The sequence below is a fragment of the Vigna unguiculata genome, chromosome 1 (genome assembly GCF_037176805.1).
Source record: "Vigna unguiculata cultivar grain cowpea cultivar isolate G323 ecotype 2 chromosome 1, ASM3717680v1, whole genome shotgun sequence".
Lineage (NCBI taxonomy): Eukaryota > Viridiplantae > Streptophyta > Magnoliopsida > Fabales > Fabaceae > Vigna > Vigna unguiculata.
In genome coordinates this window covers 33,818,336-33,840,573 of record NC_140792.1, presented here as the reverse complement: position 1 = coordinate 33,840,573, position 22,238 = coordinate 33,818,336, and the positions used below count along the sequence as shown (strand labels likewise).

Below are 22,238 nucleotides of genomic sequence, written 5' to 3'. Positions count from 1 at the left end.
GTTCCGGAACTAAATTAAAAATTTTCACTTCAATAATGACACATGACATTATCATTAGCACATCACAGTGTTTCTATCTTATAACATAATATTAACTTGACACATAATAATTTTCTTTTAATTTAAAAAATTCATGTGTCACACGTTATACATAATTAACGCTCTTAATATATTACTTAATATATTACTGACAAAAAGAACTTAATTATATTAAATTTCTTAAAATAACAACCTAAGATATAAAAGAAGACTTACTTAAAATTTTCCTACTATACTAAAATAGGAATAAAAAGAGAAAAGATTTAACTTTTTTTTTTTGGGTTATATTTGGGACTAATGAAGGCCCCAAGGGATAATAAGACGTGACGCAGCGTGTTGGTTCCGTTTCACTGTTGTTTGTAATGCTCCCTCTGCAGAGTGACTGCAGAGACGTTTGCAAGGTGCTGGTGTGTCTAACACATTCAAGGTCACTCCCCAAGGGTCTTCAACTGCATGCATACGTCATTAAATTAGGGTTTGAAGCTCTTCCATTGGTGTGCCATCATTTGATCAACTTCTACTCCAAAACTAACCTCCCTCATTCCTCGCACAAACTCTTCGATTCCTTTCCCCACAAATCCGCCACCACATGGAGCTCCGTCATCTCCGCCTTCGCCCAGAACGACCTACCCCACCTCGCCCTCCGCTTCTTCCGTCGCATGCTCCGCCACGGCCTCCTTCCCGACGACCACACCCTCCCCACAGCTACAAAGTCCTGCGCCGCCCTCTCGTCCCTCCCCACCGCCCACTCCCTCCACGCCCTCGCCCTTAAAAGCGCCAACCACTTTGACGTGTTCGTTGGAAGCTCCCTCGTCGATATGTACGCTAAATGCGGCGAAATAAACATCGCGCGGAAGGTGTTCGACGAAATGCCTCATAAAAACGTCGTCTCCTGGAGCGGCTTAATATACGGGTACTCCCAACTGGGTCTCGATGAGGAGGCTTTGAACCTCTTTAAATGTGCGTTGCAGCAGGATTATGATATTCGGGTTAATGATTTTACGTTGTCTAGTGTTTTGAGGGTTTGTAGTGCTTCCACTCTGTTTGAGTTGGGGAAGCAAGTGCATGGATTGTGTTTTAAGACGAGTTTTGACTCTTCCTGCTTTGTGGCTAGTTCGTTGATCTCGTTGTACTCCAAGTGTGGAGTTGTGGAAGGGGGTTACAAAGTTTTTGAGGAGTTGAAGGTTAGGAACCTTGGCATGTGGAATGCGATGTTGATTGCGTGTGCTCAGCATGCTCACACGGGGAAAACGTTTGAGCTGTTTGAAGAGATGGGGAGTGTCGGGATGAAGCCGAATTTCATCACTTTTTTGTGTCTCCTTTATGCGTGCAGCCATGCGGGGTTGGTGGAGAGGGGGAAGCATTACTTTGAGTTGATGAAGGATCATGGGATTGAACCCGGATCGCAGCATTATGCTACCATGGTCGATTTGCTTGGTCGTGCTGGGAAGTTGGCGGAAGCGGTTCGGGTGATTGAGGACATGCCTATGGAGCCCACGGAATCTGTTTGGGGGGCTTTGTTGACTGGGTGCAGGATTCATGGGAACACTGAATTGGCTTCTTTTGTGGCTGATAGGGTTTTTGAGATGGGTGCTGTGAGTTCTGGGATCAATGTTTTGCTTTCTAATGCTTATGCTGCTGCTGGGAGATGGGAGGAAGCGGCGAGAGCAAGAAAAATGCTGAGGGATCAGGGAATAAAGAAAGAAACTGGTTTGAGTTGGGTGGAGGAGGGTAATAGGGTTCATACATTTGCTGCTGGGGATAGGTCTCATGGGAAGACCAAGGAAATTTATGAGAAGTTGGAGGAGCTGGGAGAGAAAATGGCAAAAGCTGGGTATGTTGCTGACACGTCTTTCGTGTTGAAAGAAGTAGACGGAGATGAGAAGAGTCAAACTATAAGGTATCATAGTGAAAGGTTGGCCATAGCGTTTGGACTTATTACTTTTCCTCAGGAGCGGCCTATCAGAGTGATGAAGAACTTGCGTGTTTGTGGTGATTGCCACACTGCCATCAAGTTTATTAGCAAGTGTACTCAAAGGGTAATCATTGTGAGGGACAATAACCGGTTCCATCGATTTGAGGAGGGAAAATGCACTTGTGGAGATTATTGGTGATCATGGTAGTAAGGTGAATGACATGAGAGTCACTGAACACATCAAACTATTTTCAGTAGCAGAGCAGGAACAGAGTAGCATCAACGCTCAACTTGTCTTTTGTCATCTCGCCGCGTATAGATCTCGGTATTTATCTTTTTGCCATTGAAGATAACGTGATGGGGAAAAAAGGAGGTCTATATAGTACCGTACTCAAAGAAGAACTCCAAAAGTAATTTGAATACCATTCTTGAGACTAGCTTTTGTTTCATTTACAAAACCTAGTGTGTTATATGACAACCTAATTTGCATTTTGGTAGATATTCCAGGGTACGACTACCTTCAAATACAAGAGAAGATGCGTGAATGTGAGAAGTAGCAGTTTTTGATGGCGCTTCTGATTACTCAATTGACTTCCTCATACCACTGTCATAGTATATCCGTAAATTCTGATTTGAGGTTGGAACATCAATGACATGCCAGCTAAGTTACTAATTTAAATTCTCATGGTCGGTAAGTTTTTATGGTGCTCCTCTGCCCTCTGACGATATCTGTGATCTGAGTATTTTTCTTACTCTTAATGCTTTGGCTTGAGACTACCCTCAATTAGTTCATCAGTTATGGATTTTACTTTTAGCATATTTTGTGTTGTGTGTTCATCTATTTGGAAAAGTGACATTATGGACTTCTTGTTTTAAGGTCATGTTAAAGAGAAATGGATGATACAATAGTACATGGAATGAATCTTGTCGACTGAATGATGTATGACCGACATGATTCTTATTATCTTTGTAGCTTTAATTATGAATAATGATAGAACCAATTTATGTAAGTTATTGTAATGCACATTAAATCACATAATGTTATGACATCATATGAGTCAAGTGGGAGAATGTTAGAATTAATTGACAAATTAATTCTATTATGTGACTCATTTGAAATATTATGATGGGTCTAATTGTGGTTTAATAAAATTTAAGAATCTATTGGTTATTATGGGAAGTGATAATAAAATAAAAACCAACTTGATAGACGTTGATTTATAATAGGGATTGAAGTTCTGTCTCTGGCCATAAGGTTCTTCTCACAATAATCCATCCCATCAAGAACGTGTAAGAGAAAAGAAAAAGGAAAAGAGATAGATTGAGATACGGTGGTCGGAGATCACACACAAATTACATATTGAAAAATGCATACTCACATGATCTCTTATTCTTATGGATCAATGTTAGTGCTCTATTATGCTTTATTGTATGAAAATCTTAAATGTCAAAGATCCTTAATTGTTTTACATGTGATATCAAAGCATGTGTTGTAGGATCTATGATTATTTAGTTACAATTTGCTCGCCATAAAACCTTTAATTAGGGTTCATTAAAAAAAATTGGGAAACATAAATTTCAAAATCACTACATTCTTAATTAGGGTATATCTAATTAGGGAAATGTCATCACACAAGTGGAGAATCATAAATCCTACAACACATGTTCCGATACCACATGTAAAACAATTAAGGATCTTTGAGATTTATTCTCACATAATAAAACAAAATAGAGCATTAACCTTGAATTATAAGAGATCATATGAGTATGTGTTTTTCGTAATTTGTGTGTTCTCCAACCACCTTTTTTCAATCTATCTCTTTGTCTTTCTTCTTTCTTCTTACATGTTCTTAATGGGTTATTGTAAGAAAATCCTTATGGCTAGAGACAGAACTCCAATCTCTTTTATAAACCAACATTCATCAAGTTGGTTTTTAGTTTATTAACACTTCCCATAATAAACAATAAGTCCTTAAATTTTATTAAATCACAATTGGGTCCATCATAATATTTCATGAGTCACATAATAGAATTGATTCTAGTCGTGTGTTCATCTAAACTGTAGTGCATAACTATGTTTAGTTGCTCTAAAAACGGATTATGTATCGGGATCTGACATCTCCCCTTTAATGTCTGGCTATATTGAATAACTCGAGTGCTAGTAGAATTGGTTAAAGTCTGTTAGACAAGGTTGTCCAGAAAAACTACACTTCTAGAAAAAAAAAAAAACGTTTCCTCATCAATTTAATTTTTGTGTTAAAGACGAGGGGTGAATCACTCGAGCTCCCGTATCATGATGGAAAGCATGAAGATTGGACAGCATAGAACAAATAACATTGTTATTTTGTACATAAGAGGTTAAATTTTTATTACAACATCCAAAGGAATTTAAATTTTCATTTTTCTTATGTGAGCATTGGATTCTTATGGGTAAAAGGTTATGGTAAAGGTTATCTTCCAGCAGGTAACTGTTTTCATCATCTTCAAAGACAATAATAGGAATTCCCTGTATGTTTTATCACAGTATGTTCAAGTTCTCCATCAATCTTTATCACAGTATGTTCAAGTTCGGATCACCAAACAATTCCCTGGTTGCGGATAAAGGCTTGAATGCATAGGAAAGGAAGTTCGGGAATGCTAAGGACCTTATGAAGCTGGAAGGCTTACTGTTGTGAGTTTAGCCATAGGTTTTTCGTGCATGAATATGCCAAAAAACGGTTCTTTGGATAAGTACATAGAGGATCCCTCACTTTGCAAGAGGTTAACTTGGAGGAAGGAAGTTTTGAGTCATGGTACCGTAAAAAATGTGAGACTGTTATGTTGGATGAAAACTCAATGGCCAAGGTGAGTGAGTATGGCTTTGCAATAGTGCATAGTGAGTAAACACACTGTGGCTTTTGAGCTGAGAAAGATTTTCGAAGATATTTCTAAATCCGAAAATATCTTCCTAAACATTCAATTTGACCTTATTTTTTCAAAACACCCGATCTGAAATACAAAATAATTCCGGGACCAAATGTTGTAAAACAAATTTCTACATCAAAAATTTCCTTCCGGAACACTACTTCCAAAAAAATTGTATTTCGGAATCTTGGACATTTTAGTTCCAATCTGGGACATAGTTTCTAATTCGGAACAATCCTACGCTGGTGCCGGCTTTGGCCATGCTCCCGTTGTAAACTAATTCCCGCGGACGAAGGCTTCTGCATGAAAAACCATCCCTTACTTTATCATTCTTCACGTCCCATTCTTCATTAATTTCTCTTCCATCACTTTTTATTACAGAATTTCAATTGGAACAGGGGTTTAGTGATTATGGACCTCAACATCGTTGAGGAAGCCTCCACCATCTTCAATTCCGGCGAGCAAGGGTTTAGGCTACCCAGCAATGATGGGAGAGGCGCTGGAAGAATGGAAACTTTGTGAGGGATGAGGACCTGACAAGGTTGAGGGGATAGGATTAAAGGGTATCTTGAGGATTATGGGTTTTTTCGGTGCAGAAAGAAAAAAAAAGGAGGTGCAGGAAGAGAGAACCCATAAAGTAATTGTATGAAAAAGTTGAGAAGGAATGAGTCCATTACAGTATGCCCAAATAGTTTTTGACGTGGGCCCAAATACGCAAGGTTGAACTGACCGGCGATGTATATTTTCTCTTTCTCATCATGAGCTTCGAAAGTTTTTAAGTTTTTTTATGATTCCAAAGAACATATAGTTATCAAAGGAGACGGAGACAGCTTGCATTTTGTAATAACATTTCATGCGTATGTAATTCACTTAACTGTTTACTTTGTAAAATTTTAGATATAATTCATAAATGCTTTTTCCTACAAAGTTAATTGAAACAATGGTCTTTTATAAATGTTTAATTATAACTAATACATATGTTTTTCCACAAATTAAGCGCATAAATTGTCCTTTTACATTAGTTTTCATTTGGAATTTATTACTGTAGTGAACCTAAACTAAATGAAAACATCTTTGGAATTTAGCGTGTATAATTAAATTTTGTTAAACTGAAGTTAACAAAATAAACAAAGATCATACTGATTTGGAACAGACTTAGACGATGCTTGATATTTGAGAATTTTTCTTATCTAATATTTGAAAATTATGAATCCATTTCCTATAGTTTTCTAGAAATATAAATGACTAATGTATTTACAGTTTTGTTAACATCTTTAATACGCTACACATTCAATAATTTACAACAAAAATATAATATATATATATATATATATATATATATATATATATATATATATATATATATATTAAATACATGAAGTCGAAAATATCGAGAAGAGTGTTTATAAATATACATTGTCAAGATTGTTTATACCATACGACTTACTTTAAACTTTTTTTAATGTAGTATGATTGATATATTGGTTTAGAGATGAATTTAACCAACAATTATATTAATTTAACTAATTAACCAAAGTAAATGAAAAAAAAAAAATGTCATGTCACTTAGATATTGTTCATATATGATATAATTGACACAATGTCTCACGTATTGATTATTCATGTTAGTGATTGTTATAAGAACTTCACAACGTTATAATGTGTTACTATTGATATATTGATACAAACAATAGTTTAACTAATAATTATATCAATTTAACCAAAATAGAGCAATAGTTTAACCAATAAGTTCTAATAAAAATAAATGAATAAATACAGGTAAAGATGTAAAATGGCTGTATACCTTATGGAAGTGTTGATTTATCCTTTTTCTATTCACAATATAAAAAAAAAAGGATGCAACCACTATGGATTATCATTTATCATTTAAAGTGATTTTTTACAGAATAAAATCTTAAAATCACTTTTAAAACTTTATTAAAAAAATTCTCTTTAATATTCTACTTAAAAAGAAAAGAAAGATGATTGTGTTCTTAAAAGCTTTATCTTTTCTTGGCTGCGGCTTCTGCAACTTTTGGTTGAAATGTTAACTTTTCCATTAAAAGTTGTATCATTTAATTAAGTATCTTTTAACACACTTTGTTAACTTAATTACTGACCTAAATCGCAGTACTAAATGAGGGTTATACCCTATATATAACCTCGAGCAAAAAGGTGTGATTCCTGTTCATAGAGAAGAGTAATAAGCTGGCCCAGGTTCTTCCAGAGTTTTCCATCTTATCAACACTTGTTTGAATAAAAGTTAATTATAAATTTCTTAGTGGTAGCAGTTCAAGGTTCATATTTATGTATTATATTTTATGGCAGGCCAAGAAACTTTTCAACCTCCCAAATAGTTTTATGCTTTGAAAATTCCTTCACATGTTTCTCATACAGAGACTATGTATTTTCAGCTGAGTGATCATCAATCCATGGTTTCTCACATTCTGTATAAGCAACACTTGGTTTTGGCTGAAACCAAAGAAAGTAAGATTTAGCTGTAGCAGAACCTGATATGGCGCCATCCTCTATCACAAGAACTCAAATCAAGTGGCAGAAGCTTGAGGAAACGAAGCAGCAAAGATCAATGACAAGGCCATGTGAGCATGCTACTGCTTCTTCTAGCTCCCAAGAACAAGGTTTTACGAATGTTGAGGAAGATGGTAGTGAAGGTGTTTGTTCAAGTGTCTGTGCTACACCAAAGGCTAAAAGGTTCAGAATACCAGAGGTGCTAACATGTCCACCAGCTCCAAAGAAGAGAAGGGCACTGGTAATACCCAATTGCTCATCAAATAGATCTCCAGTAACATTTTTTGCTTCACCGGATATAGAGTTGTTCTTCTTTTCTGCACTCAGAAATGTTTCAGCTTGAAAGCTTCAATCTAGTTCCAAGAAAGTATGAAGTTCAGTTCAGTTGATCCTTGGAAGAGACAAAGTTTGTAACCATTTTGCAGTGTGCATTGTCGTACTCTGATTGTTATTACTTAGGCATGACTTTTTTTTATTTACCTTTTTCTGGTTTTTGCTTTAGTTTTTCTGTCTGGTGTGTGGTGCAACAAATCAAAATTTCTGAGACATGAAGCACTTTTTGTAATTGATTTATCAGTTATCTAATGTTTCTGTCTTTCTAAGGGTATGGAATTCATGCAGTTTCAATTTGTATCACATAACTCATTTGCTGAAGAATTTGATTGTCTTTGGCTTCATGAGTGAAATTTGTATTATTATAATGAGTAGACTAATTAAAAGATACCTTGCTTTGCTTGGTGAATATGTGTCCATGTATATGATATCTTTCTAAAGGTAAACCAGTTAATAATATTACTTTTCTTTTGCTAGTGCTATCTCCACGCTATATATAAAGAAAGAGGAGGAAAAAAAAGTAACTTTTGAATGTGGAAGTGAATGCTTTTTGATTTTGAATATTCCTTCATCTGGTCCTTCTATACCTCTTTTCATGCTTCTTTTTGTCATCTCTACAACACTCATAAAAGGCACTCTGTAGATACCAGCCACATTGTTTAAATCAAGCATTACTGCCTCAATTAAAATGAGTAGAAACATTTAATTTCAGTCAAGTAAAAATATGGTAACTAAGAAGTGCACATTCAGATTTTATGAACTTCTGGTGCCAACCGAAGTTTTATGTATTATTATTCTTCTTATGTACTTTCAAAATATATTTATGGACATTGAGTTTGATATTTTAAAATATATTAAAAAAAATTTTAAAATATCATCATTGTACATTATTAATACTCAACAGAGGACAACATAAAAAATACAGTAGAGAATCCGAACTCTTTTAACATATCACACTCCATTGATAATGCAGAAATAATGTATGTTAAAGGAAGTCTAATTCTGTCTTATTATAGATAGGTATATATGTTCTCTATGGCGCTGTGCATGAACTCAGAAGCGTCCAGTTTACTTTATATGATTAAAGTTGCAGATGTGTTAGAAAGAATAAACCTGAGTGGTAAATTAAAATGTTGTCTATCATTATCATTGTCATCCTTATACCTTTGACAGTGCTGAAAAAAGAATAGAAAATGGAAATAAAAGTACGGCATGTGCAGCAGCAAAATGAGAATCCAAAGATGGATTGCTTTGTGATGGAATATCTATCCAAAAAGTGAAATAGTGTTCAAATCATACTTGTTAATTTTGATTTAATAGTTTTGAATTCAAACAATTCAAACTTTAGTTGAATTCAATTAACCAACATACAAGTTTCGAGTTTAAGTGAAGGTTGGACTAGTCCAGCTGAAAATCAACCATGTCCTAAATGTTATTCCTGCAAGAAGCAGCAAACATATTTTCAATTACTATTTATTTACATCGAAAAATTCAAGTAAGTTAAGTATCACATTAAATAAAAATAAAAAATTAAACATCATATAAAAATAAAAAAAAATTCTATTATCTTATAGTTTTGAGTTAAGAATAATGTCAATTTATAATTTTTTATGTGTGAATTGAAATCAAATTTGTTTAACATGTTAGAGGAGTCATGTTTGACATGAGATGATCAATAAAAAGAATAACACTTTTAAAACTACGCAAGACACGTTAAATATCTCATAGGTTACATATGAGAGAGGTAAGACCCGCATGGGATATTTTGTTTTTTCATTGCCTTTGATTTCGCCTGTATTTTTTTTTTTATTTGTTATATCATATATACGTTGACTTATTTTTATTTGACTAATATTTTTCACCCAAGATTAAGATTATGTAATGTAAGAAAATAAAAGCGTTATAAAGATGTCAGTAACTTTACTTAAATGATCAAAAAATATTTTTTGGAATTTAAAAAATTGTTTGGAGCTGTAAAAAAAATTTTGGAAGTGCACGAAGAAAGACCCGACAAATCAACCGTCCTCAGATGACATTAATTGGGCTGGACATTGGCACAAAGTGGGCTGACAAAAATCACAGCGAAATCACCAGCACATTTATATGAAATATAACACGTTTATTTATTAATACACTATAAAGTATAAAGTTTCAAATTTATAATTCAAATTACATAATCTAGACCGTATTATATTGATGATCTGATTTGAGGTTATATTTCAAAATATGCAATTTATCATCCAAAATATGATGTAGGATTATGTAATTTACAAATGATGTAGATTTCATGATATTAAAAGATGAAATATAATTTTGAATTGCCTAATCTAAAATATCTAATTTATAAATGACTACTAAAAAAATAATTGCAAGGTTGTGAAGAAAAACAAATTGAAATATATTTCACGATAAACTATTACGCTAAAACATGTAACTTAGAAAGTATGGACATATTTTGAAAGGAGTGATATTTTTTTATTTAAACAATAGAAATGAATATTTTAGAAAATGTATCATTTTAAGTTTATTTTAATAGATTTATCTCAAATTTAAATAGATAGTTTTGGATTTTAAGTATAATTCAATTAATTGGATTTGGATTGTATATAGATTGATTTTTTTTTAAGAATTTGAAAATCCAAAATCAATGTCTTTTATTAGGTTAGATTATGCAAGGTTTGGTTGAATTAGACCTAAGTTATCCTATCATATTGGACTTAGCTCATGCAAGGTTGAGTTGGATTATGCCCAAGTCATGTGTGGTTAAGTTGAATCATACTCGAGTCAAGCTAGATCGGATTAAGTCAAGTTGGCTAGACCAGACTACTATTAGACCAAGCCAAAGTCGAGTTAAGATGAACCTAAGTAAGTCAAACCTACATCATTCTCAATTAAACCTAGGTCGAGCTAAGGTTAAGTCAAGATAAGTTGAGTAGAGTCCATGATACGATCCTATCCAGAAAAGAGTATGATCGTTTCTGAATTTGAAATTCTCAAGAGGCATGACACGAATAAATCAGAGAAGAACACAGAATAAGACAGAGATAGAGGCCTAAGCTGAAGTGATACATGGTTAATCTTTGATAAGAACCGGAGGCCTAAGCTAAGAACAAAGAGAATCCTCTCTTTAATAAAATCAAATTCAATATATGACTAAAAAGTCCACATCAGTTTTTGGTACCTCTATTTATAGGCACATAAGTTTAAGCAAACATGAAAACCCTACAAGAAGGCCCAAGCCCAAAATATTAAAAGATAAACTAATTTATAAAAGAAAGCTCAAAGCCCAAAAACATAGAATATAACTAATTTCTAAAAGAAAACCCAAAGGTTCATCTTCAAGTTCTTCTTGTATGGAATTTTGGGATAATTCTCTATCAGTTCATATCAAACTAGGTCCACCTAAAATTGAGTTGGGTTGGGCCCAATGTTAGATTAAGTCAAGTCAAGGTATGTTGAACCCACATGGAATCAAGTGAAGTTAGGACGAGGCTTAAGTCATGTCTTAATCAAGCTACAACCATGTTGGGTCAAGTTTGGTTGAGTCCATGTTAGGTAAAGTCAAGTTAAGTCCATGTTAGGTCAAGCTTAGATCAACCAAATTGAGTTAGGCCCATGTCAGCTCAGGTTGGGATGGATTAGCCATGGGTAAAGTTAGTAAGGGTTAGGACCATGTTAATCTAGTCAAGTTTCGGTCATATCAAGTTGGGTTAGGCCGAGACAGGTTGAGTTCACGTTAAACCAAGCTAGGTCACATCCTAGTTAGACTAATCCCTGATTAAGATGTCTTCAGTCAGGACCATGTAGGATCAAGTTGGGATAGGCCAAACCTAATTTAATATGGGTCAAGTTGGGCCTAGGTTAAGTAGTTTAGGTTGGAACCACATAAAATTGGTCAAGTTTGGCACATGTCATTAGACTTAGTCTAGTTGGATTTAGTCATGTTGGGCTTACATCAGGGCAAGTCATGTTGGGCTTATATAAGGACAAGTTATTGTAGGACATGTCAGCCTAAGTCAGGCTAGGCCCACTTCATGACAAGTTAGCTTTGGTTGGGCACAAGTCTGGTCAAGTTGGATACAAGTCAAGTCAGGTTTGACACAAGTCAAGTTGGATTGGGTACAAGTCCGAAAAGGTCAGGTGGATTTACCTAAGTCCAAGTCAAGTTTGGCTAATCAGGACCAAAGAAAATTAGTCGAGCAAAGCCTAGGTTAGACTGGGTTGGGTTATGCCAAAGTCAAATTGAATTAGGTTAGGACAAACCCATATAAGTCTAAAATTGTATCTAAGTCAATTTGAATACAAGTTAGGCTAATTTAACACATTAGGGTGAATTTGGTAAGAGTACACTTACATTAGGTTGGATTTGGTGAGATTAAAACTAAATAAAATAATTTAGATTTTAGATTTGATTTATTTTATTAGATTAGATTAAAGTAAGAACTAATTCTAACAATTCTAATCCATAATCGTTCTTGAAAGCTAAAAGAGTATAAGAAGAAAGCATAGAATGATGAAAAAAATTTTGAGATATTATACAAATTTGCTGTAGGAATTTAAAGAAAGTATAGAAATTTCAACAAACAGGAAGATAAAATCCAATCTTTTGTACCGAAAATAACTAACGAAATGTAATACTACAATGTGCGGTCTAATTAATTCAAGTTCTAAAGTTGATTTTGTGAGTTAAAACACTTTACAACTTAAAAGGTATCAAACTTTTAATTTTGGTAAGTAAATATAATAGTTGTAAGTAATTCTTTTAATTATTCTTAATAATGTTTTATTATAACAAAGAAGTCACATTCTAAAAATTTGTTTCTAGTTTAAAATGGAAACCTGAGGAGATGAAGGTTTGTCTCTTCATCATGCAAGCACCCACAGAGAAACAAAAGATGTTTGTAAGTTAGAAAAAAAAAAAAAAGTCTTTTGAGATTTTCAGATAATTATAACTTCCAAATCGGAAGTTTTTAGATACACTTGTGTCCTACAATGGAGTTACACGTGTATGAACCACCAACCAAATATTTTGTCTGAAACTAATGTCTATCGTTCAAATATTTTAGAGACATAATATTTTCACACCCGTCAAATAAGATATACTCATCTTACAATTCAATATAATAATATTTTAATTACATTATTTTATTTTTTAATCTAAAATTTTAATACACATTATTATATTATTATAATAGGTTGTAAAGTGGAAATAGAGAAAAAAATAAGTAGATATCAAACGATCATTTTCCAGTATTTGAACTTAAGCAAGCATCTACGACAAGTTTATGTTTTTCGTGAACAAAATTTAAACTGCAAGGACTTCTGTTATTTTTTATGCTATACATGGTTAGTAGTAGTATTATACCATAACAAATATAAGTAGATGTCATGTAGGTGATACAAAGTGAAAGTGTGTGAAAGAAAATAAATAGAAGAGAAAAGAGAGTAAAAAAGGTTAAAAAGTAAAATTATTTAGATTAAGTAAGAAATAAAATTAAATAAATTTAGTTGTTGTTAAGAATTTTATTTTATTTATTATTTTAATAAATTATTTAAGACAAAAACTATTTACAATAAAATTATAAAATTATTTATATTTAATTTCATAATTATAATAATAAAATTATTTATTATTTTTATTATCATAAAAAAATTAACACGTGCATATATTTTCACTGGTATAAAAAAATAAAAAATAAATATTTAGAATATAATAATTACATAACATAAATATTGATAGAATATTTCTTATATAATAATTAACTGTGACTTTTCAATTTTTTTTCTTTCTTTCAGGAAAAAAAAAATTTTTTTATTCTAAATTGATATATGATTGCATAAACAGAACATAACTTGAACATCTATATATGAAAGAGGAAAATTTTAAGGTAATTATATTTTAAAAACTTTGAGAATACTTAACATTCTTGTATCTTAAAAAATATGTACGATTATTTTTATTATTAAATATTAAGCACATAATGCTATAATTAGTCTCTAACATGCTTTATTTATCTTAAGCAAGATTGTAAATTCAAATATTATGAATAGAAAATAAATTATTTAAGAGACTATTAATATAATTTTTGTTTTCCAAAATAAGATTGTTTGTTTTTAAAAAGACGATGAGATGAACAGAAAAAAAAACAGAATAATACAGACGTTTTTATGCTGACACGCGTTGGTGAAATAATTTTAACTACAGTCAATTTTATGAATTTATGCAAATTTAGGATTTGAACACATATATTTACCCAGCACGGTCATAGGAAGAAAAATATAAAAAAAATGTTTGACAACAACCTTTGGTGTCAACATCCATTAGATAATGGACTTTTATAATAAAATATTATATTAACATAATAAATATAAATAAAATAATTTAATAAAATGATGATTGAGGAAGATGTGAGTTGAGTGTAAGAAAAAGATTAGAGTGTGAAAGTATAATAACCCAAAAGAATGTGAATTATGATGTGATAGAAAAGGAAGTAAAAGAATTTATGGCATAGTAGTGAGAGTCATGGGAATTATTTGAATGTGAAAATGGGTGTTGTTTAAGAAGTAACCCCACCCTGCACCATACTCCAAGTGTTTGTCTTTGCTTTTGGTATTGGTGTGAGAAAGAAAAGGAGAATTGAGACGCGTGTGAACTTGGTTCCGTGAAGCTCTTTCCACCCCACACTCACCCCAAAAGGTACCAACTTGCACCACCACACACCTGTGGGGTCATGTCTTCTACTTCTACTCTACCCTACAATCCTTCCCCCATCTTTCCCTTCAAACTTCAACCCAACCCCAAAATAAAAACCTACACTTGTTGCAATCATAATTATCACAGTACTATGTGGAAAAATAGTGACCTTGCAATTTCAAAGAGTTCTATACAACTTGCAGTGCCTTTGGTCAAGTGATCGACCTGTGACAGCCTTCTTAACCAAACACTTAAACGACACATCACCTCGCACGACACAACCCATCTTCTGTTCTATCTTATGTCGGTATCACTCCACTTTTCATTGTTGCTCCACAACTCTCAACTGAAAACTGCATTAACCACCTCTGCCAATTAATTATTCTCTTCACTGTGTCCCCCCAAGTTGTAAAATTAAAATTATCTTCTATTTTGAAGAAGGGGAAAATTATAATGAATAGGTGCAAACTGGTTAAGTAGAAATATATGTTGGTTTTGATGTTCTAGAACTTTAAACCTTCTCACAAGATGAAGTAGAACGAACTGACAACTAAAAAACAAACACCTGGACGCTTTTTTTTTTTTCTATTATCTTACTTTTCAATGCAGTGTAACAAGATTGAACGAAAATCTTGAACTGGTGTTCAATTAGATTTTAAACAGTACAAAATATCATACTCTATATAGTCTTTTGAGTTTATTTTATGCAAAAAGTGAAATGACGTGTATGAGTGGAACGTAACTTTTAGTTACTTTAGTGATACGTGTACAATTTGTATTTGTATTCAATCACAGACCTTTCATATAATCTTGCAAACATTGGTCTGGGGCCAAGGTCTCAGTTGTCATTGACAGACAACAGGTTCAAGTAGACTTTGAAGATCCACAGAAACTTGGCATCATGTAATACGTTCATAGTATAGTTTGGTGGGAGCGTTGTCATATTCTTAACATATGTTGAAATTTCAAAGCTACATCGAAAGAAGTTCTAGAATATAATTTGCAACTTTTGTCCACGTACTCTGAAATATCTGCATAACAAACCAAAGTTTGGGGAAAGTGTAACACGAAGGAAACGTTTTTCTTGTCCTTTGAAAAGGTATACATTCTATAAGTTTTTCTTGTCCTTTGAAAAGGTATACATTCCATAAGTTAGCCACATTAAAGCCCCTTCTCTCTGTCGTAGAGTGGTCATTCTTCAAAAACACGCCACTTTGACAATATTACGGTTGAAAATTTGATCAAAAATTTCTTCATAGGGCTCAATTCACAAAAAAGTATAAAAAGTAGCTAGCCTTTTTACATCACCGTAATTCTTAACCATTTAAGCCTAGCCATTTTTATTACTATGTCTCTATCAGTTGACAATGCTCGAGCTCTCTCACACTAGATGCTGAAATATATGAAATGATTGGGAATAACGAACCACATGTACATGTAGGGGCTAAAAGTTAAATGAGGCAAAGCCCTTTTGAGGTTGGAACACTAATGGTAGTAAAATGGGGCAAAAGCTTCCTAAGTGAATGTGTCGTTACCAAAGATGTAGATGGATTTTGCATGACTACCGCAATACAACTGTTTGAATGTACCGAATATATTTCTGACATACAACAAGTGTATCCAACAAACTCAAAGGGTAAAACATATGGCTAGAAATTAACCTCCATTGGTAGTCTAGCACCTAATCTACAGGTAGGGTGGGGGAATACAGAAATTTATACCACATTTTGCCTTCTTTGACACGCCAAAACACAAATAATCTCATTGCCTATGCAGAGAATAATAATTGAGTGACCCACAACTCTAAAATCAATTCAATAGTCATAACAATAAAAGAACGCAACAAGGGTAAAAAAATTGTTTTAAGAAGTAAATCTAAAGCCTTATCACGTGCCCATTTTCTGAAAACCAAGTTAGTTGGCCAGGTCCATTGAATGTTAGCTAAGTCCCTCTATCTCAGTCAATCCATTTGAGAACGAGCCAATGGCTTGGAAATTTAGGCCTCTGGTCCGTCCAGGTGCACCTCCTTTTAGTGAGGAAACATCTAATATAATCCTGTTAACACAAAGGATGAGTCAGTTTGATACCCTTTGGTGCGAAATGAGTGACTCTTGTTCAGAAGGCTTACAAATTCTTTGATTCCTTCTCTCCTGAGGAAATGCGGTTTATGATGATTTTGTTATCAATTTTTGACACTGAATGGTCAATTGGTAGATCAACCTCTCCAGGGCCTGCTCCATTGACAAGATTAAACACGTCAATTAATCTTAGTGGCTTTAAAATTACGAAACCACATACCGTGTTTTACTAGGATAATTCTTACCTGATTTAGGAGTAGTGACATAATCATCAAGTCCCAATAGTTTCTGCACCAGTGAATAGTGAGGAAAATTAATGGTCATAAAACATCTCAGAGATTATTAAGGAGGTATTCGTTTTACAAACAATTACCTTAAGTCTGTCGTAAGACTCAACAAGTTTGTCATTGTACAGGATGAAATCAAATATGTGAGAAGATTTGCCTTGCTCAATCTCAGCCTTTGCGTTCCTTAGTCGCTTCAGGATCTGTTCCTCAGTCTCTGTCCCTCTGATTCCAAAACATTGAATTTAGCAAAAAAATCATGGTCTCGTTGAAAACTAAAAAGCTTCACCATGTTACAACAACTCACCGGTCACGAAGGCGCTTCTCCAGCTCCTCCATTGACGGGGGACATACAAAGATGAATATGGCTTCAAGAGAACTAGCCCTCACAGATCTTGCACCTTGAACATCAATATCAAGAATACATCTCTGAAACAATTAAAAACAAAATCATTATCTCAGATAATGAGAAGTTAAAAATAATATCTAAAGGACAACAATCTTACAACATGGAAATAATACTACAATAACAAAGGTTCCAAATAAATGAGTCATAATAATAGTTAAGCACAGGAAACTAACTTTCCCTGCATCTGCCACCAGTTCCACAGCCTCAACACTTGTTCCATACAGATTACCATGGACAGAAGCAAACTCAAGAAACTTTCCCTCTTTGATTTCTTTCTCCATTATACTCTTCTCAGTAAAATGATAGTGGACCCCATCCTTCTCCATACCTCTCGGAGCACGGGTGGTGTGGCTCACAGAAAAACCAAACATAGATGGAAACTCCTTCATAAGCATTGATATCAATGTCCCTTTGCCAACTCCAGAAGGACCACTAATGACAACAGGCTTCTCAGCCTTTCCTACCACACCTTTACTCCATGCAACTACCTCAGTCCCCAAATATTCTTGCTGCTGCCTAACATATTGGGTGTCAACCTGCCAATAGCATATTGAGACATTTAACTTATATTGGGCAATAATGAGAAATTTACTACGGTTGGTGTTTCCATGCATCAGTAATATTCTGTTGAAATATGAATATGCCAAGGATTTTGTGCGGGAAACACCAACCTCCAGGAACCATATTTGATCATCTGGCTTAGAACCCTTCTTAAGAATCAGTATTTTGTCTTCCAAAGGTACTGCTGAAAGGCCTTTGCACGATCCGGGTTTGGTGCCCCTCACAGTGGGACGAACCCTGAAATTTCAAGTAGATATCAGCAACAAAGCATGTGAGCAACAATTATGAAGCGGAGAAACCTTAAACTGACCATTCTCCAAGATTACGGTCAAAAATTTGAACTTCAATGGACAAAGTTCCATCATCAGCTCCACCAATGACATACTGTCAAAAAAATGGAGGCCCACTTTTTGCTTTAGGCAGAAGAAGATTTGGCTAGACACTAATCTAATCATGAGCAACAACATACATACAAATTATCTTTTAACATATTGCACAAACTCACCGTCTTATCACCAATGGTAGCAGTTGCTTTGCAAGTTCCGTTTTTCAATTCAAGGCCATTTTGAGCCCCATCCTGCAGGTCATCAACATGCAATGCTGGTGCTTCTCCCTAGCGATCACAACCAAAGAGATTGGACACATTAAAGCAAAACCACATCGATCCATATTTAAAAAAAAAAAAATCCAATCCTTGATGAAATAGCAGAAAAGAAGAAGAAGCTCACCATAGAGAAATCTGTGCCTACAATCCTAGTTTAAGCTAAACCCTGAACCAAAAAAATGAATAGTGATTAATACCACATAAATAACCAAGGGATCTAACAATATATGTAAACTTCCATTGTAAAGAAATTTCAGTCCAGAAGCTCCATTACAAGTTGTAACAAAAAAATCAACAACCAGAACACCCCAACGACAAAAGTTACAGAGACAAACCCGGCTTCCAGAAAAAAACAAAAACTATATAAATGCGTGACAGAAATCCACCAAGCTTCCCTTTTTTTTTCCTCAATTTATCTGTCTGATCCCGCACCATAGAAAACTAGAAAACACTTTTTAATTTATTTTTAAAGCCAGAAACCATCAAGAATCCCAGCAGGTCAAACAAATGAAAAACAGATATTTACAAGACCCAAAGAAGAAGACGAAGCAAAGACAACGCTAGGAGAAAAAGAGGATCAAAAGAACAAAACCCAGATCGCAATGCGACAAAATCTGAAATCTGGACGAGGTTGACACCGACAACCTTAAATAAACTTGGGAAAAGGGGAACAAGAAGGAATTGCAGGGGAAGCAATTAACAACCTTGTAATCGATGCGTGTTGAGGGGAAATGAGTTTTTGTTGTGAGGAAAAGGAAAGAAACAGAGGAAGAAAGGAGCAAAACCGAGAGAATAAGGAAGGTGGAGGTGGAAGAAAATGTGAGAGATGATTCATATTTGTAGGCAGAAAACAAAAAGGAAAAGGGGCAGGTTTGGATTATGAGAGAAGGAGGGAGAATGGCCTCTTTTTCGTTTTCTTTTGCGGTGCTGATGAGAACCTTCCTTCTTCATTTTAATTTTTTATTCATTTTGAAAATTTTCACTCTTTTATTTATTTTTGCTGTGAATATTAATTTAATTTAAGTTTTGCAGTTTCCGTCTATAACCCTGTTCAGTAACCCTAGCCACCGAAGATTAATATATTTTGGTATATGGCAACTCTCTTCATAGGTGGAAATTGTAATGTTAGAATATAAATTAGGGTTTATAAAATAAAAGTGAAATGATAAAGGGTCCTCTTTTACATTAATTTGTATATTAGTATTAACTTTTCTTTTTAAAAGATAACTATTAAATATATTTTCATTTACTATCTCAACTACTCACTGAATTTAATTAAATTTAACGAAACTAATATTTTTATATTAATATTATAATACTTTTTATATACTAAAAGTAAAATATGTAATTATTATACCGAATCGGCCATTTACTTTATAGATATAAATTGGGAAATTGTAATGCTTAAAAATTATTGTATTTTATTTGATTGATAAAATATATTTCTAAAAATTATTTACATAAAATTTCTAAGAATCAAATAATAGTGCTATTTTGTATAAAAAAATTAATAGAAGTGATATGGGATTTTTACGGTAAAAGTTTTTATTTTAAATTGGAAAAGTTGGATTCTTATAGAATGAAGGAAACTTTACCAAAAAAAATATTACTCAATAAATGTTATCTTTCCAAATATAGATCAAGCCTGAAAACATCATTTTCTAATTTGAGATTTTCAGTTAACTAACAATTTATCTTTAAGTAATTGAATTTCACTTCCTTTAAATAATGTGATACACTTTAGAGATACTGCAATAATGATCTTCCATTACAAAAGTAAGATTATGATTATAATTATAGTTATAATTATTAAATTGACACTCATGACATTTTTAAAGAATTATCAAAATGTTTTGTGGGATTAATTTGTAAATATTAAAAATTATGTATTTTAGAATATAATTAAATTTAATTAATATTTTAGTCTCAACATATTTGTAGAGTCAATTTAATATAATTATTTAACTTTTTTTTGTTTTCAATTAAAATTTAATTTTATTTGAAAACATTTAATGTCGTGTCTTCAATACAATACATATATCGGATACAACACGTATTCAATACGTCAATACGTTTATTTTCAAAATAGTAGGATACGATACGTGATATATGAATATTGAAAAAGTATAAAATAATTTATACAAACATAATAAATATATAATTGTTAATTTGTGAATCTAAATTTTCTAATTAGAGACTAATTATTTTGGTAGCCAAAATCTGATAGTTAATATTAGTGACTAATTTAGAAATCAATTCATAATTGAAACTATTTTAATTATCCATTATAATTTTTTGAAACTATTTTAGTTGTCAATTTGGTCACTATAGATGTGACTAATTATTTCTTGTCACTAAAATTTATTATTATTCTGATTTTATTATAGTGTGTGATAACTTTATAAATTAGATACTTTATTGATAAATATCGTTAAAGCATCATAAAATATCGGATACGTGTCCAAGTTGAAGTATGAATGCATCAATAAATTAATGTAAATACAAAATGATCAAATATTACTACTTAGATTTTACTTTTTTAGTTTATTTTGGTTATTTTTGTTTTCATCTTTCTTCACCTTCTTGTACCTTTCTTCTTCACATATATCTCATCCACTGTCTTCTCACTTTTTTTTCCACTAACTCAAAATCGAAAAATTTAATTGTAAAGTAAACAAAAAAAAATACAAAAAGTTATTGATATGTGATCACACTTTTACAGTATTAACATAAATTTAATATATGTAACCACGTTGAATTTTATATTAAATTAATTTAATAAATATTAAAACTAAAATATTAATTAAATATTTGTTATTGATAAAAAAATTGTGTATATTTAACTGAAATCTTTTAAAAAATTAAAAGAAATAATTTAAAAGTACATAGAATTTAATATATTAATTTATCTTAAATTTGTGTAGGTTAGTTGGGACGAACAATCTAGCCAAAGTACCTTTCTGTTGTCATTGATTCTGATGTAACAAACTTTGCGTAAAATAGGAAAAAAAAAAGGGTAAAATTTGAAATGCAAAAGAAAATATCTTAGAACTAGAAGATGCAACTTGTTATGTACTTAAATAAGGAATGACTTTTTATTGCATATGTCACCATATGAATTTTTAAAAGGGTTAATCTTTTAAGTTATGTTGATAATTAATGGCTTAATTTTAATTGATTATATTGATTTTTATTATTTATATTTTTTGAGAGCTATTTTAGATTATATTATTTTTGACACTATTATGGTTGAATATTTAGCTACAATTTATTGAATTTACTAATTAAATAAAGCATATATTTAACTTTTTTGGAAATTAACTTTGACACTGGTCAAATTATTATATTTTTATATTCATATTTTTACCTGTACAACTTTTTTCATTACTAGTAAAACTTGTATAACTTGTATAATAAATCATAATGACACGAAAGAAAGAAATTAATATATATATATATATATATATATATATAAAAGAACAAATTTTCATTTTTACTTTTTAGTGTATATGATATTATTTAATTTGGTTTGATAGTATATTTATCTGGTAGTAATAATAATTTAATATTTCATCTTTGTTTATTTTTTATTGTGATTTTTACAAAATGTTTAATGTGATTCTTATATTAAATCAGTTTTAGAGTGTGTTCGTGTTTATTGATTTTTTTTTAAGTGATTAGAAGAGATAAATTTAGAATATTTTATGTGTTCTTTTGAATAAATTTGGGAGAGAGAAACATAGTTAATTTGTGAGATATGCTCTTTATTTCATGTAATCACTTTAGAAGTGATTTGCAGGAATGAACCAATGATTTATCACTATATTTCTATGGTGTCAACTGTTTTCTATGTCTCAGACTCAATTTTGTTTTTGCTTGCATTGTGTG

At 32.3% G+C, this 22,238-nt stretch overlaps 2 protein-coding genes across 7 annotated transcripts; one reads left to right on the top strand and one right to left on the bottom strand.

The window, feature by feature from the left end:
- The first annotated feature begins 354 nt into the window (after positions 1–354).
- Positions 355–5,749, top strand: MEF1 (mitochondrial RNAediting factor 1). 5 transcript variants are annotated; one of them, XM_085671822.1, is made up of 3 exons: positions 355–2,364; positions 2,453–4,311; positions 4,479–5,749. In XM_085671822.1, exon 1 carries the CDS (start codon positions 402–404, stop codon positions 2,151–2,153), a length of 1,752 nt encoding a protein of 583 aa, XP_085527948.1. In that variant the 5' UTR covers positions 355–401; the 3' UTR covers positions 2,154–2,364; positions 2,453–4,311; positions 4,479–5,749. The 5 variants fall into 5 exon arrangements, with proteins under 5 accessions (XP_085527948.1, XP_085527950.1, XP_085527944.1 ...); XM_085671824.1 differs by having other exon boundaries at positions 2,453–4,798; positions 5,257–5,749; XM_085671818.1 differs by having other exon boundaries at positions 2,453–4,798; positions 5,240–5,749.
- A 10,216-nt stretch (positions 5,750–15,965) lies between these two features.
- Positions 15,966–19,258, bottom strand: AGK2 (guanylate kinase). 2 transcript variants are annotated; one of them, XM_028083544.2, is made up of 11 exons: positions 19,055–19,258; positions 18,475–18,516; positions 18,252–18,359; positions 18,057–18,130; positions 17,857–17,983; positions 17,359–17,721; positions 17,084–17,205; positions 16,866–17,001; positions 16,738–16,780; positions 16,543–16,645; positions 15,966–16,469 (listed from the first exon to the last, which is right to left on the bottom strand). In XM_028083544.2, exons 2-11 carry the CDS (start codon positions 18,475–18,477, stop codon positions 16,352–16,354), a joined length of 1,197 nt encoding a protein of 398 aa, XP_027939345.1. In that variant the 5' UTR covers positions 18,478–18,516; positions 19,055–19,258; the 3' UTR covers positions 15,966–16,351. The 2 variants fall into 2 exon arrangements, with proteins under 2 accessions (XP_027939345.1, XP_027939352.1); XM_028083551.2 differs by lacking the exon at positions 19,055–19,258 and adding an exon at positions 18,996–19,013.
- Positions 19,259–22,238: the final 2,980 nt, after the last annotated feature.

What these genes read in the sequence shown, in the direction of transcription:
- AGK2 (XM_028083544.2), bottom strand. An exon ending in ATCAAATATGGTTCCTGGAG is followed by an intron (nt 17,722 to 17,856) that starts GTTGGTGTTTCC and finishes TGCTATTGGCAG; the next exon opens with GTTGACACCCAATATGTTAG. An exon ending in TGGTGGCAGATGCAGGGAAA is followed by an intron (nt 17,206 to 17,358) that starts GTTAGTTTCCTG and finishes TAATTGTTTCAG; the next exon opens with AGATGTATTCTTGATATTGA.
- MEF1 (XM_028081751.2), top strand. Translation starts at nt 402, where the DNA reads ATGCTCCCTCTGCAGAGTGACTGCAGAGACGTTTGCAAGGTGCTGGTG.